The sequence below is a fragment of the Bombina bombina genome, chromosome 6 (genome assembly GCF_027579735.1).
Source record: "Bombina bombina isolate aBomBom1 chromosome 6, aBomBom1.pri, whole genome shotgun sequence".
Taxonomy (NCBI): Eukaryota; Metazoa; Chordata; class Amphibia; order Anura; family Bombinatoridae; genus Bombina; species Bombina bombina.
Window position 1 is genome coordinate 858,636,641 of NC_069504.1, and position 15,686 is coordinate 858,652,326.

Consider the following 15,686-nt stretch of genomic DNA (forward strand, 5'->3'; position numbering starts at 1 on the left):
CTTTTAACATGTATATTATTTTTATAAAACCTGAGACCTCACATTTTTGAGCCCTTATACCTTTTTTGTGCAATATTTTTCTGAGTGAGTAGGGTAGAATAATTTGGTCACTAAAAGAAACCAAAAGATTCTGATATCATAGGCGCTAATAAAAGCTTAAAATAGTGATGTAAATATAAACTACTTACTAAGGCTTAGATTTAGAGTTTGGCGGTAGCCGTGAAAACCAGCGTTAGAGGCTCCTAACGCTGGTTTTAGGCTACCGCCGGTATTTGGAGTCACTCAAAAAAGGGTCTAACGCTCACTTTTCAGCCGCGACTTTTCCATACCGCAGATCCCCTTACGTAAATTACGTATCCTATCTTTTCAATGGGATCTTTCTAACTCCGGTATTTAGAGTCGTGGCTGAAGTGAGCGTTAGAATTCTAACGACAAAACTGCAGCTGCAGAAAAAAGTCAGTAGTTAAGAGCTTTTTGGGCTAACGCCGGTTCATAAAGCTCTTAACTACTGTGCCCTAAAGTACACTAACACCCATAAACTACCTATGTACCCCTAAACCGAGGTCCCTCCACATCGCCGCCACTCGATTAAATTTTTTTAACCCCTAATCTGCCGACCGCCACCTACGTTATACTTATGTACCCCTAATCTGCTGCCCCTAACACCGCCGACCCCTGTATTATATTTATTAACCCCTAACCTGCCCCCCACAACATCGCCGCCAGCTACCTACAATAATTAACCCCTAATCTGCCGACCGCAAAGCGCCGCCACCTACATTATAGCTATGTACCCCTAATCTGCTGCCCCTAACACCGCTGACCCCTATATTATATTTATTAACCCCTAATCTGCCCCCCTCAACGTCGCCTCCACCTGCCTACACTTATTAACCCCTAATCTGCCGAGCGGACCGCACCGCTACTATAATAAAGTTATTAACCCCTAATCCGCCTCATTAACCCTATATTAAATAGTATTAACCCCTAATCTGCCCTCCCTAACATCGCCGACACCTAACTTCAATTATTAACCCCTAATCTGCCGACCGGAGCTCACCGCTATTATAATAAATGTATTAACCCCTAAAGCTAAGTCTAACCCTAACACTAACACCCCCCCTAAATTAAATATAATCACCGATCCGTCCTGGCTCCCAAATCTTCATCCAACCCAAGCGGGGGCTGGCGATCCATCATCCGGTGGCTGAAGAGGTCCAGAAGAGGCTCCAAAGTCTTCATCCTATCCGGGAAGAAGAGGCGATCCGGACCGGCAACCATCTTGATCCAAGCGGCATCTTCTATCTTCATCCGATGACGACCGGCTCCATCCTGAATACCTCCACTGCGGACCCATCTTCTTCCGGCGACGTCCAACTGAAGAATGACAGTTCCTTTAAGGGACGTCATCCAAGATGGCGTCCCTCGAATTCCGATTGGCTGATAGGATTCTATCAGCCAATCGGAATTAAGGTAGGAATATTCTGATTGGCTGATGGAATCAGCCATTCAGAATCAAGTTCAATCCGATTGGCTGATCCATGGCTGATTGGATCAGCCAATCGGATTGATCTTCACCTCTTCAGCCACCGGATGATGGATCGCCAGCCCCTGCTTGGGTTGGATGAAGATTTTGGAGCCAGGACGGATCGGTGATACCTGGTGAGGTGAAGACAAGGTAGGATGATCTTCAGGGGCTTAGTGTTAGGTTTATTTAAGGGGGGTTTGGGTTAGATTAGGGGTAAGTGGGTGGTGGGTTGTAATGTTGGGGGGGTATTGTATGTGTTTTTTTTACAGGCAAAAGATCTGAATTCTTTGGGGCATGCCCCGCAAAGGGCCCTGTTCAGGGCTGGTAAGGTAAAAGAGCTTTTAACTTTAGTAATTTAGAATAGGGTAGGGCATTTTTTTTATTTTGGGGGTCTTTGTTATTTTATTAGGGGGCTTAGAGTAGGTGTAATTGGTTTAAAATTGTTGTAATATTTTTCTTATGTTTGTAAATATTTTTTTATTTTTTGTAACTTAGTTCTTTTTTATTTTTTGTACTTTAGTTAGTTTATTTCATTGTAGTTATTTGTAGATATTGTATTTAATTAATGTATTGATAGTGTAGTGTTAGGTTTAATTGTAGGTAATTGTAGGTATTTTATTTAATTAATTTAATGATAGTATAGTGTTAGGTTTAATTGTAACTTAGGTTAGGATTTATTTTACAGGTAATTTTGTAATTATTTTAACTAGGTAACTATTAAATAGTTCTTAACTATTTAATAGCTATTGTACCTGGTTAAAATAATTACAAAGTTGCCTGTAAAATAAATATTAATCCTAAAATAGCTACAATGTAATTATAATTTATATTGTAGCTATATTAGGATTTATTTTCAGGTAAGTATTTAGCTTTAAATAGGAATAATTTATTTAATAAGAGTTAATTAATTTCGTTAGATTAAAATTATATTTAAGTTAGGGGGGTGTTAGGGTTAGACTTAGCTTTAGGGGTTAATACATTTATTAGAATAGCGGTGAGCTCTGGTCGGCAGATTAGGGGTTAATAAGTGTAGGCAGGTGGAGGCGACGTTGTGGGGGGCAGATTAGGGGTTAATAAATATAATATAGGGGTCGGCGGTGTTAGGGGCAGCAGATTAGGGGTACATAAGGATAATGTAAGTAGCGGCGGTTTACGGAGCGGCAGATTAGGGGTTAATAATAATATGCAGGGGTCAGCGATAGTGGGGGCGGCAGATTAGGGGTTAATAAGTGTAAGGTTAGGGGTGTTTAGACTCGGGGTACATGTTAGAGTGTTAGGTGCAGACGTAGGAAGTGTTTCCCCATAGACAACAATGGGGCTGCGTTAGGAGCTGAACGCGGCTTTTTTGCAGGTGTTAGGTTTTTTTTCAGCTCAAACAGCCCCATTGTTTTCTATGGGGGAATCGTGCACAAGCACGTTTTTGAGGCTGGCCGCGTCCGTAAGCAACTCTGGTATCGAGAGTTGCAGTTGCGTTAAAAATGCTCTACGCTCCTTTTTTGGAGCCTAACGCAGCCATTCTGTGGACTCTCAATACCAGAATTATTTTTATGGTGTGGCCAGAAAAAAGCCGGCGTTAGCTACGCGGGTCGTTACCGACAAAACTCTAAATCTAGCCGTGAGTGTGAATATAGTGCAAAAAATGTGGGTGTGTCAAATGAAGTGAATGTGACAACAAATTTAAAAATATATTGTACAGAATCTGCATAAATTTAATAACAATATAAAAGGTCTGTATATATATAAAAAAGCAAAAGAATACAAAAAAATACAAAATGGCAATTGCGTTGATCAGACGCAGTTAACAGTGTAGTATACAATTTGCAACATTTGCTACATAACAAATACTAAAAGAACAGACATCAAAAATAAAAATCCTTTTGAAGCAATATGAAGAGTCGGAATAATCCTGTTGGTCGTTAGGAGAACAAGCTTGTCACGCCCGAGTTAAGATTTTCAGGTCAAGCTGGAACGAAATAAGGGACCGATCAAACGGCAGAACAGGCACCAAATAAAGGTCAACACTTTTACTTACACCGAGATCGGTGATGAGGCGAATGGATCCCTTGGAGGGACACAAAACTTAAAAGAGCAAAAGAGCAACGTGTTTCAACCTGCTAAGGGTCTTTTTCAAGCTCTTTTAAGTGTTGTGTCCCTCCAAGGCTTCCGTAGAATCTGACTTCGGCTACCTGCTTGCAAAGGTGATTTGGACGAATATTCTGCTTCCACCATATCGTCATATTGAGACGCCGCATCCAAGCGGGTGTTGTCAGTCTCTGGAACTGAGCCAAAGAGAGGGATCCATTCGCCTCATCACCGATCCCGGTGTAAGTAAAAGTGTTGACCTTTTGCAATTGTTGCAAATTGTATACTACACTGTTAACTGCGTCTGATCAACGCAATTGCCATTTTGTATTTTTTTGTATTCATATTATATATACAGACCTTTTATTTTGTTATTAAATGTATGCAGATTCTGCACAATATATTTTTAAATTTGTTGTCACATTCACTTCATTTGACACACCCACTTTATTTATTTTATATTGTTATTAAATGTATACAGATTCTGCACAATATATTTTTAAATTTGTTGTCACATTCACTTCATTTGACACACCCACTTTATTTATTTGTTGCATTTATACATTTTTTGCACTACAGTATATTCACACTTAGTAAGTAGTTTATATTCACATCACTATTTTAAGCTTTCATTAGCGCTTATGATATCAGAATCTTTTGGTTTCTTTTAGTGACCAAATTATTCTAACCTACTCACTTTGTTTTTATAGAGGTTGGAGAGTCGTCTTATTTTTCATAAGTATAATAGAGTTTCACAGCGCACTAACCAATTTACCTTCTTCACACCCGCAATATTTTTCTGAACAATTTTTATTAGATGCTATTATTATGAGTTTAACTGTACTTTGTAATGTATTTTTGATGTGTTTTGTGACAATTTTTTGTTTCGTGAAACAGTTAACTAGAGCTCTGAGGACATGGTAATCATTCTAGTCTAAATCGTTGTGCTTAAGCAATCATGTTTACTTTCAACTTGTAATATCAGCAGTAAACCTGACGAGCACAAACACCCGCAATAAATGGACATTGGCATCCATAGATGACTGAGTCTAGGCTTGTGAACATGTTACTGGACTACCAAAAAAAAAATTAAAAATTAGTTTTAAAACAAGCAAATGATTTAAAGCTAAATGTAGAATGCATTGTTAACCAATTCTTGAGGATGGTATAAAATATTTTTGACACAGTGTGGTAAAGCTACCTCTTCAGGCTCTCTATGGAAAGTTTAAAAAGAATTGTGGTTAGGTTATAGGGTAAGGCTATCTAGAGATATCATAAAAAAGTGAGTTAAGTATTATGACAACATAATTACAATATATCTCTTTGTTGTGATAGGGCACTGGAAGTTGACATTCAATATTGCTCATAGTATATACATTCACTATGGTTTACTATGGTAAGTTAAGCTCTCATATATGCTTTAATCATTGAAAGATTTGATACATTATAAAATAAATTAATATCAATACTACATTTTTCACATACCATTGACTCTTAGGAGAGTTCCAGTACCTTCTGCTAGTATCGTGTCCATGAAATTAGCTATTTTTTTTTTGTTTCCTAAACACCGTCTGATTCTCACACGGCAAAAGAAAGTGGTGTTATCCATGTCATACTCTACATTCAGGAGAAGATCTGATTCATTCACCAGCTGGGTCTTGTCTTTATAAAGGGGGTGTATTAAATCTGTGTTTGGATGATAGGCAAAGTCCTTTCCTTGTTTCTCAGCCATCCAGTACACTTCTAAAGACACATATACTTTCGTTTTGGGTCGTTCAACAAAGCATCCAATCTTGACCTGCTTGATTGGCTTACTGGATAAGATGTTTTTTGACTGAGTAATGGAAGGTTTCATTTTTGGTTCTAGGTAGAAAAAGGGAAAATTGGAATTACAAAAATAAGAGTTACAGTGATTGATATTCTCACATATTTAAGGACATCTATGTGTACTAAGTCTATATTTTTTCATTCCCTAGGAAAAACTCACTAAGAGATCTTCATACTGGCCTCTCCAGCCTCTCCATCTTCACCATTTCCTGTGCTATTTGTATAACTTGTTCAGTAAATTTCTGTCATCTTTCCCTTCCTTTGTGAAAAATTGCACAAACTAACATAGACATTGAGGAAGATGGATACACCTAGAATGACCACTTTTCTCACAGCTTCCATACACAAATAAGAACTGAGGAGCACCGTTATGTGGGTTAAAAGCACCTTTTATGGAATCCTTTAAAATATGGTATCAAAATAATAAAGTCCACACAGGGTTATTACCTCTAGGATATGAACGGTTGATGTGAGCCATAATCGTAACCATAAGTCTTTAGTACATTAATTACCTTTTTAAAAATAATAAAGGTCTTTCATTGGTTAAAAACAACATTACATATTTAGTTCCTACCTCTTGCGTAGAACTGCTTAAGGTGGTATATGCCATGCTTTTATACAATTTTTAATATAATACCATGTACTTGATGATGTAATAAATTAACACTTGCAATGCACTCCTATTCGATTTTATATATTTACCTTTAAGGTTAATACATTAAAGGAACCCTCATAAATCTGTGATTTGTCTCCACACAGCAACATTTACAATTCTACAAGCTATATTTAATTCCAAAACAGATTGTAAGCACATATTTTGTAAATTATATAATAAAAACAAAATATCTGATAGTGGACAGGTAGACACAGGAGGGAACAATGTATTGTAGAATGGGTAAATCAGGAGAACATTTCTCTATTCTATGCGCCCCAAACTCTGGGATAACTATTACAACTACTTCCATCTTAATGAAAAATTCTTATACCATAACTAAATTGGTTTATTGCTCTTTCTCCTGTTTACCCCATGCCAATCATCTTACCATACATTTTCCAAAACAAATTATCATCAACAATTTTAAATAGCCCAATAATGAACAAGTGAGGAGTTGTCAGATTTTTTTAAAAATGGATCTATGTGTAGAAATAAAAATGACAGGTTTAACACTAAATTTGCCAATTGTAGCATTTGTAGCTTAAACAATTAATTTCTGCAATTGCTAAATGCTACAAAATATGTTATACAGAAAACTACTGCTAAAAAGTTTTATCTTTAACACCAAGGAATAATTACTACTGAAAAAGATACTAAATATATAGATATAACCTGATCAGTATGAATAGGCAATGTTTAACCAAAAATTATTTCCTGATTGATATGTATGCATACAAAAGAGGTTATGTAAGTCCTTCATTCCAATTAATAGATTCACAAAAAGAGTGCATAATGCTGGGATTCAATAATGATTTTACAGCGCCAGTTACAAAAACTTTGAAATCTAGAGAAAAAAAGTTTTTAAATAACACTTACTAGAAAAAAGGAGAATATTCCGAATAGAGAGAGTTATTTAACTTACTCAGCCAGTCCTATTGTTGACAGCTCAGAGGGTCCGGAAAGCTGAAAGACCTCTGCAGTGGAGCTGAGCTTCAGTTTGGCAAAAAACAAAGAGGAAGAGATGCATCAAACTGTCGGCACCAGAATGAGGCTGTGATGTCAAGTAGTGATGTCGCGAACCTAAAAACTTTGGTACGCAAACGGCGGACTCGAACTTCCGCAACTGTTCGCGAACCGGCGAACCGGGCGAACCGCCATTGACTTCAATAGGCAGGCGAACTTTAAAACCAACAGGGACTCTTTCTGGCCACAATAGTGATGGAAAAGTTGTTTCAAGGGGACTAACACCTGGACTGTGGCATGCCGGAGGGGGATCCATGGCAAAACTCCCATGGAAAATTACATAGTTGATGCAGAGTCTGGTTTTAACCCATAAAGGGCATAAATCACCTAACATTCCTAAATTGTTTGGAATAACGTGCTTTAAAACATCAGGTATGATGTTGTATCGATCAGGTAGTGTAAGGGTTACGCCCGCTTCACAGTGACAGACCAAACTCCCCGTGTAACGCACCGCAAACAACCGCAAACAGTACATTTGCACAACCACGAGATAGATAGATTTGATAGATACATAGATTACATAGATCAATAGATGCAATATACATTTGATAGATACAAATTACATAGATCAATAGATGCAATATACATTTGATAGATACAAATTACATAGATCAATAGAAGCAATATACATTTGATAGATACACATTACATAGATCAATAGATGCAATATACATTTGATAGATACGAATTACATAGATCAATAGATGCAATATACATTTGATAGATATGATTGATAGTTAGATAGATTTGATAGATAAAGAGATAGATTTGATAGATATATAAATTCACAGACAGAGAATTACAAGACGTGCGGTCTGGGACCCATGGTAAGGTTCCCAGAGGCAGTTGCGGTGCCAGGGGACGTGTATATGGCATGGATTTTAGGAACCGGGAGATGGAAAACGATGCTTGGTCGGTCCTCCTGCTTCAAATTTGGGGCACTGCACGTGCAATCTATTGTGCCACCAGATATGAGTGGTGTGTTAAGTAGTACTATTCTTAGAAGTTTAATACATGTTACTCCCCCTATCGGGGGAGGTGTATATGGCATTGATTTTAGGAACCGGGAGATGGAAAAAGATGCTTGGTCGGTCCTCCTACTTCAAATTTGGCCGAAACACAAGTGGCTGTCACAAAACAGTCCGGCCACGAGATAGATAGATTTGATAGATAGATACATAGATTACATAGATCAATAGATGCAATATACATTTGATAGATACAAATTACATAGATCAATAGATGCAATACACATTTGATAGATACGAATTACATAGATCAATAGATGCAATATACATATGATAGATACGAATTACATATATCAATAGATGCAATATACATTTGATAGATACGAATTACATAGATCAATAGATGCAATATACATTTGATAGATACGAATTACATAGATTAATAGATGCAATATACATTTGATAGATACGAATTACATAGATCAATAGATGCAATATACATTTGATAGATACGAATTACATAGATCAATAGATGCAATATACATTTGATAGATACGAATTACATAGATCGATAGATGCAATATACATTTAATAGATACGAATTACATAGATCAATAGATGCAATATACATTTGATAGATACGAATTACATAGATCAAAAGATGCAATATACATTTGATAGATACGAATTACATAGATCAATAGATGCAATATACATTTGATAGATACAAATTACATAGATCAATAGATGCAATATACATTTGATAGATACAAATTACATAGATCAATAGATGCAATATACATTTGATAGATACGATTGATAGTTAGATAGATTTGATAGATAAATAGATAGGTTTGATAGATATATAATTTCCCAGTCAGAGAATTACAAGACGTGTGGTCTGGGACCCATGGTAAGGTTACTTCCTTTTGCACAATCGAGTACAGGTTGGGGTCCGGGATTGCCTTTTGTGCAAATAAATTGTGGCTGGGTACCTTCCACTGGAGGTGTCCCTATCAGGGGACGTGTATATGGCATGGATTTTAGGAACCGGGAGATGGAAAAAGATGCTTGGACACCCAGTACAGGTCGTTCTCCTTCAGCCTTTTTATACGAGGGTCCCCGACCCTCAACAGACATGACAGCATGAAAGACCCCATATGCCATGACTTCCTTTTGCAGAATCGAGTAGAGGTATGGCATCGATTTTAGGAACCCGGAGATAATTGTTAGGAACCGGGAGATGGAAAAAGATGCTTGGACACCCAGTACAGGTCGTTCTCCTTCAGCCTTTTTATACGAGGGTCCCCGACCCTCAACAGGCACAACAGCATGAAAGACCCCATATGCCATGACTTCCTTTTGCACAATCGAGTACAGGTATGGCATCGATTTTAGGAACCCGGAGATAATTGTTAGGGACCTGGAGATGGAAAAAGATGCTTGGACTCCCAGTACAGGTCGTTCTCCTTCAGCCTTTTTATACGAGGGTCCCCGACCCTCAACAGGCACGACAGCATGAAAGACCCCATATGCCATGACTTCCTTTTGCACAATCGAGTACAGGTATGGCATAGTTTTTAGGACCCCGGAGATAATTTTTAGGAACCGGGAGATGGAAAAAGATGCTTGGTCGGTCCTCCTACTTCAAATTTGGGGCACTGCGTGTGCAATCTACTTTGCCACCAGATATGAGTGGTGTGTTAAGTAGTACTATTCTTAGCAGGTTAATCCCTGCTATGTGCCTTTTTTTTGTTTGGGTTTTGAAGCCACAATGCAGCACCAGAGACCAGAAAAATTAGGCATGTACACATGCCTGAAAAATTAGGTATTGTTGCAGCCGCTGCTGTGGCAGCGGCCAGAAAAATTGATATTTGTTTGACAGTTGGAAAGTGCCCTAAAACATTGCAGCTTGAACCCTAGTTGTTGGCGGATAAGTCACGCAAGTCATCCGGAATTCAAAGATAAAATACAGCAGTGAGTGGACCATTTTTAGCCCAAGGCAGCTCATCTTATCAGGCCTTTTTTACTCTAATGTATCGCCCAATGTCAGTCCCTTCGGGATCCATCCCTCATTCATTTTAATAAAGGTGAGAAAATCAAGACGTTTTTGACCTAGGCGACTTCTCTTCTCAGTGACAATACCTCCTGCTGCACTGAAGGTCCTTTCTGACAGGACACTTGAAGCAGGGCAGGCCAGAAGTTCGATTGCAAATTGGGATAGCTCAGGCTACAGGTCAAGCCTGCACACCCAGTAGTCAAGGGGTTCATCGCTCCTCAGAGTGTCGAGATCCGCAGTTAAAGCAAGGTAGTCTGCTACCTGTCGGTTGAGTCGTTTTCTGAGGCTGGATCCCGAAGGGCTGTGGCGATGCATAGGAGTTAAAAAGGTCCGCATGTCCTCCATCAACAACACGTCTGGAAAGCGTCCTGTCCTTGCCGGCGTGGTCGTGGGAGGAGGAGGAGGAGTATTACTTTCATCTCTTCCCTTGTTAGATTCCTGTTGTGCTGTGACATCACCCTTATACGCTGTGTAAAGCATACTTTTTAATTTATTTTTGAACTGCTCCATCCTTTCCGACTTGCGGGAATTTGGTAACATTTCAGTCACTTTATGCTTATACCGGGGGTCTAGTAGCGTGGACACCCAGTACAGTTCATTCTCCTTCAGCTTTTTTATAGGAGTGTCCCTCAACAGGCACAACAGTATGAAAGACCCCATTTGCACAAGGTTGGATGCCGAGCTACTCATGTCCCGTTCCTCATCCTCACTGATCTCACTGAAGGTATCTTCTTCCCCCCAGCCACGTAAAACACCACGGGTACCAGATAGGTGACAACAACGAGCACCCTGGGATGCCTGTTGTGCTTGGTCTTCCTCCTCCTCCTCAAAGCCACATTCCTTCTCTGACTCCTCTTCCTCACAATCCTCTTCCTGCGTTGCCACTGGTCCAGCAAGCGATGCTGATAAGGCTGTTTCTGGTGGTGATGGAGACCACAACTCTTCTTCTTCACGCTCATCTATGGCCTGATCCAGCACTCTTCGCAGGGCATGCTCCAGGAAGAAAACAAATGGTATGATGTCGCTGATGGTGCCTTCGGTGCGACTGACTAGGTTTGTCACCTCCTCAAAAGGACGCATGAGCCTACAGGCATTGCGCATGAGCGTCCAGTAACATGTCAAAAATATTCCCCAGCTCCCCAGAGGCTGTCCTAGCACCCCGGTCATACAAATACTCGTTAACAGCTTTTTCTTGTTGGAGCAGGCGGTTGAACATTAGGAGTGTTGAATTCCAACGTGTCGGGCTGTTGCAAATCAAGCGCCTCACTGGCAGGTTGTTTCGCCGCTGGATATCTGACAAGTGCGCCATGGCCATGTAGGAATGCCTGAAATGGCCGCACACCTTCCTGGCCTGCTTCAGGACGTCCTGTAAGCCTGGGTACTTATGCACAAAGCATTGTACAATCAGATTACACACATGTGCCATGCACAGCACATGTGTCAACTTGCCCAATTTCAATGCCGCCACCAAATTACTTCCATTGTCAGAAACCACTTTGCCAATCTCCAGTTGGTGCAGAGTCAGCCACTGATCCACCTGTGCGTTCATGACGGACAGGAGTGCTGCTGCGGTGTGACTCTCTGCTTTCAGGCAAGTCAACCCCAAGACGGCGTGACACTGCCGTATCCGGGATGTGGAATAGTACCTGGGGAGCTGGGGGGGTGCCGTTGATGTGGAGCAAGATGCAGCAGCAGAAGAGTTGAGGAGGTAGCAGCAGGCCTGCCTGCAAGTCGTGGTGGTGTCACCAACTCCTCTGCAGAGCCACGCATTCCATGCTTGTCAGCCGTCAGCATGTTTACCCAATGTGCAGTGTAGGTGATATACCTGCCCTGACCATGCTTTGCAGACCAGCTATCAGTGGTCAGATGGACCCTTGCCCCAACACTTTGTGCCAGACATGCTATTACTTCCTTTCGCACAATCGAGTACAGGTTGGGGATTGCCTTTTGTGAAAAGAAATTTTGGCCGGGTACCTTCCACTGCGGTGTCCCAATAGATACAAATTTTTTGAACGCCTCAGACTCCACCAGCTTGTATGGTAAAAGCTGGCGGGCTAAGAGTTCAAACAAGCCAGCTGTCAGACGCCGGGCAAGGGGATGACTTTGGGACATTGGCTTCTTACGCTCAATCATGTCCTTGACAGACACCTGACTGTGGGCAGATGAGCAGGAACTGCTACGGAAGATAGACTGAGTGGCGGATGGTTGAGAGGGGGCAAGGAGTACAGCAGTGGTTGACGTGGCTGAAGATGCTGGACCAGGAGGAGGATGGCGGCTTTGAGTTTGTGTGCTGCTTCTACTCGTGTTCATCCCATCGGCATTTGTGATGTGAGATCATGTGCCTTCGCAAAGCAGTTGTACCTAGGTGGGTGTTGGACTTCCCACGACTCAGTTTCTTTTGGCACAGGTTGCAAATGTCATCGCTGTTGTCAGAGGCAGACACACAAAAAAATGTCACACTGCTGAGCTCTGCGATGACGGCATTCTGGTGGTGGCAACAGCATGCGTTGATTGGCGTGCTGTCTGGCTGACCCTGGGTGCCGATGCATGCTGTCTGACTGTGCCACTATCTCCTTGCGACAACCTCCCCCTGCTTCCAACTCGTCTCCTCCTCCTCCTCTCTGTCTCCCCATCTGAACTGTCCCCCACTTCTTCTTCTCTTCTAGCGGGCACCCACGTGACATCCACGGACGTATCGTCATCATCAACCACTTCACTTGTATCTGACAAATCAACAGAGTTAGCAGCAGTGGGTACAACATCATCATCATCATCACACCGTACGTCCATGTCTGTAGTGCTGCCTGACTGAGACATATCACTGTTATCTACATCCTTTGTCAATGATGGTTGCGCATCACTCATTTCTTATAACTGATGTGTCAATAACTCCTCTGAGAGATCAAGTGAAGTGGCTGTGGTGCTAGTGTTGGTGGTGGCGGCAGGCGGGCGAGTGGCACTGGTCACTTGAGAGGTGCCCGAAGCTATGCTGGAGGTGGATGGTGCGTCAAGGTTCCGAGCGGAAGCTGTAGAAGATTGGATGTCCTGTGTTAGCCAGTCAACTAGGTCCTCCTCAGAACTTTTCGCGTTCATGGTACGTGGCCTCTGAACACTGTGCATTATTGTAGGGTCAAAGGGAATCACAGCACCATGACCACGACAGCACCTGCGGGGTGGCCTGCCTCTGCCTGTCATTTTTTTTTTTTAAATGTAGACTTACACTACTATTAAACAAAATATGAGTGGTGCCACTGGGCAAGTGGGCACAGTATGCGCTGTGAGCCTGACACAAAAAAGCAGACTGATGTTTCACAATCCAAAAAGTTTATTTTTTTTAAATGTACACTTACACTACTATTAAACAAGATATGAGTGGTGGCACTGGGCAAGTGGGCACAGTATACGCTGTGAGCCTGACACAAAAAAGCAGACTGATGTTTCACAGTCAAAACATTTTTTTTCTTTAAATATTTACACTACTGTTACAACAAATATGATTGGTGGCACTACTTGGCAAGTGGGCCTGGCACACACGCTGGCAGACAGGCAACTGCAATAAGATTACACTAGCAGACTGATGTTTCACAGTCAAAAAAGATTTTTTTAAAATATTTACACTACTGTTACAACAAATATGAGTGGTGCCACTAACTTGGCAAGTGGGCCTGGCACACACGCTGGCAGGCAGGCAACTGCAATTATATTACACTAGCAGACTGATGTTTCACAGTCAAAAAAGTTTTTTTATTAAATATTTACACTACTGTTACAACAAATATGAGTGGTGCCACTAACTTGGCAAGTGGGCCTGGCACACACACTGGCAGGCAGGCAACTGCAATTAGATTACACTAGCAAAATGATGTTTCACAGTCAAAAAAGTTTTTTTTTTTTAAAATATTTACACTACTGTTATAACAAATATGATTGGTGGCACTAGTTGGCAAGTGGGCCTGGCACACACGCTGGCAGGCAGGCAACTGCAATTAGATTACACTAGCAGACTGATGTAAAAGTTTTTTTTTTAAAAATTTACACTAAATTACACTAATGTTACACCAGATATGAGTGGTGGTACTGAGGAAGTAGGCACAGTATATGCTGTGAGCCTGACACACAGGCTGGCAGTGGCAGGCTGGCCTGGCAACTGAAATTTGATTACACTAGCAGACTGATGTAAAAGTTTTTTTAAAAAAATGTTTACACTAATGTTACACCAGATATGAGTGGTGGCACTGAGGAAGTAGGCACAGTATATGCTGTGAGCCTGACACACAGGCTGGCAGTGGCAGGCTAGCCTGGCAACTGAAATTAGATTACACTAGCAGACTGCATAGTCAAAAAAGTTTTTTTTTAAATATTTACACTACTGTTACAACAAATATGAGTGGTGCCACTAACTTGGCAAGTGGGCCTGGCACACACGCTGGCAGGCAGGCAACTGCAATTAGATTACACTAGCAGACTGATGTTTCACAGTCAAAAAAGTTTTTTTTAAAATATTTACACTACTGTTACAACAAATATGAGTGGTGCCACTAACTTGGCAAGTGGGCCTGGCACACACGCTGGCAGTCAGGCAGGCAACTGCAATTAGATTACATTAGCAGACTGATGTTTCACAGTCAAAAAAGTTTTTTTTTAAATATTTACACTACTGTTACAACAAATATGAGTGGTGCCACTAACTTGGCAAGTGGGCCTGGCACACACGCTGGCAGGCAGGCAACTGCAATTAGATTACACTAGCAGACTGATGTTTCACAGTCAAAAAAGTTTTTTTTATTAAATATTTACACTACTGTTATAACAAATATGATTGGTTGCACTAGTTGGCAAGTGGGCCTGGCACACACGCTGGCAGGCAGGCAACTGCAATTAGATTACACTAGCAGACTGATGTTTCACAGTCAAAAATTTAAAAAAAAAATATTTACACTACTGTTACAACAAATATGAGTGGTGCCACTAACTTGGCAAGTGGGCCTGGCACACACGCTGGCAGGCAGGCAACTGCAATTAGATTACACTAGCAGACTGATGTTTCACAGTCAAAAAAGTTTTTTTTATTAAATATTTACACTACTGTTATAACAAATATGATTGGTTGCACTAGTTGGCAAGTGGGCCTGGCACACACGCTGGCAGGCAGGCAACTGCAATTAGATTACACTAGCAGACTGATGTTTCACAGTCAAAAAAGTTTTTTTTTAAATATTTACACTACTGTTACAACAAATATGAGTGGTGCCACTAACTTGGCAAGTGGGCCTGGCACACACGCTGGCAGGCAGGCAACTGCAATTAGATTACACTAGCAGACTGATGTTTCACAGTCAAAAAAGTTTTTATTTTAAATATTTACACTACTGTTATAACAAATATGATTGGTGGCACTAGTTGTCAAGTGGGCCTGGCACACACACTGGCAGGCAGGCAACTGCAATTAGATTACACTAGCAGACTGATGTTTCACAGTCAAAAAAGTTTTTTTTTTAAATATTTACACTACTGTTACAACAAATATGAGTGGTGCCACTAACT

The 15,686-nt window shown here is 40.8% G+C and overlaps 1 protein-coding gene across 2 annotated transcripts in view; it reads right to left on the reverse strand.

The window, feature by feature from the left end:
* Positions 1–15,686, reverse strand: part of LOC128663791 (uncharacterized) — a 331,967-nt gene that overhangs the window by 119,580 nt on the left and 196,701 nt on the right. For both annotated transcript variants that reach the window (XM_053718293.1, XM_053718294.1), the window contains exon 4: positions 5,096–5,473. In XM_053718293.1, coding sequence (XP_053574268.1) covers positions 5,096–5,473 — 378 coding nt within the window. The remainder of the gene's footprint in view (positions 1–5,095; positions 5,474–15,686) is intronic.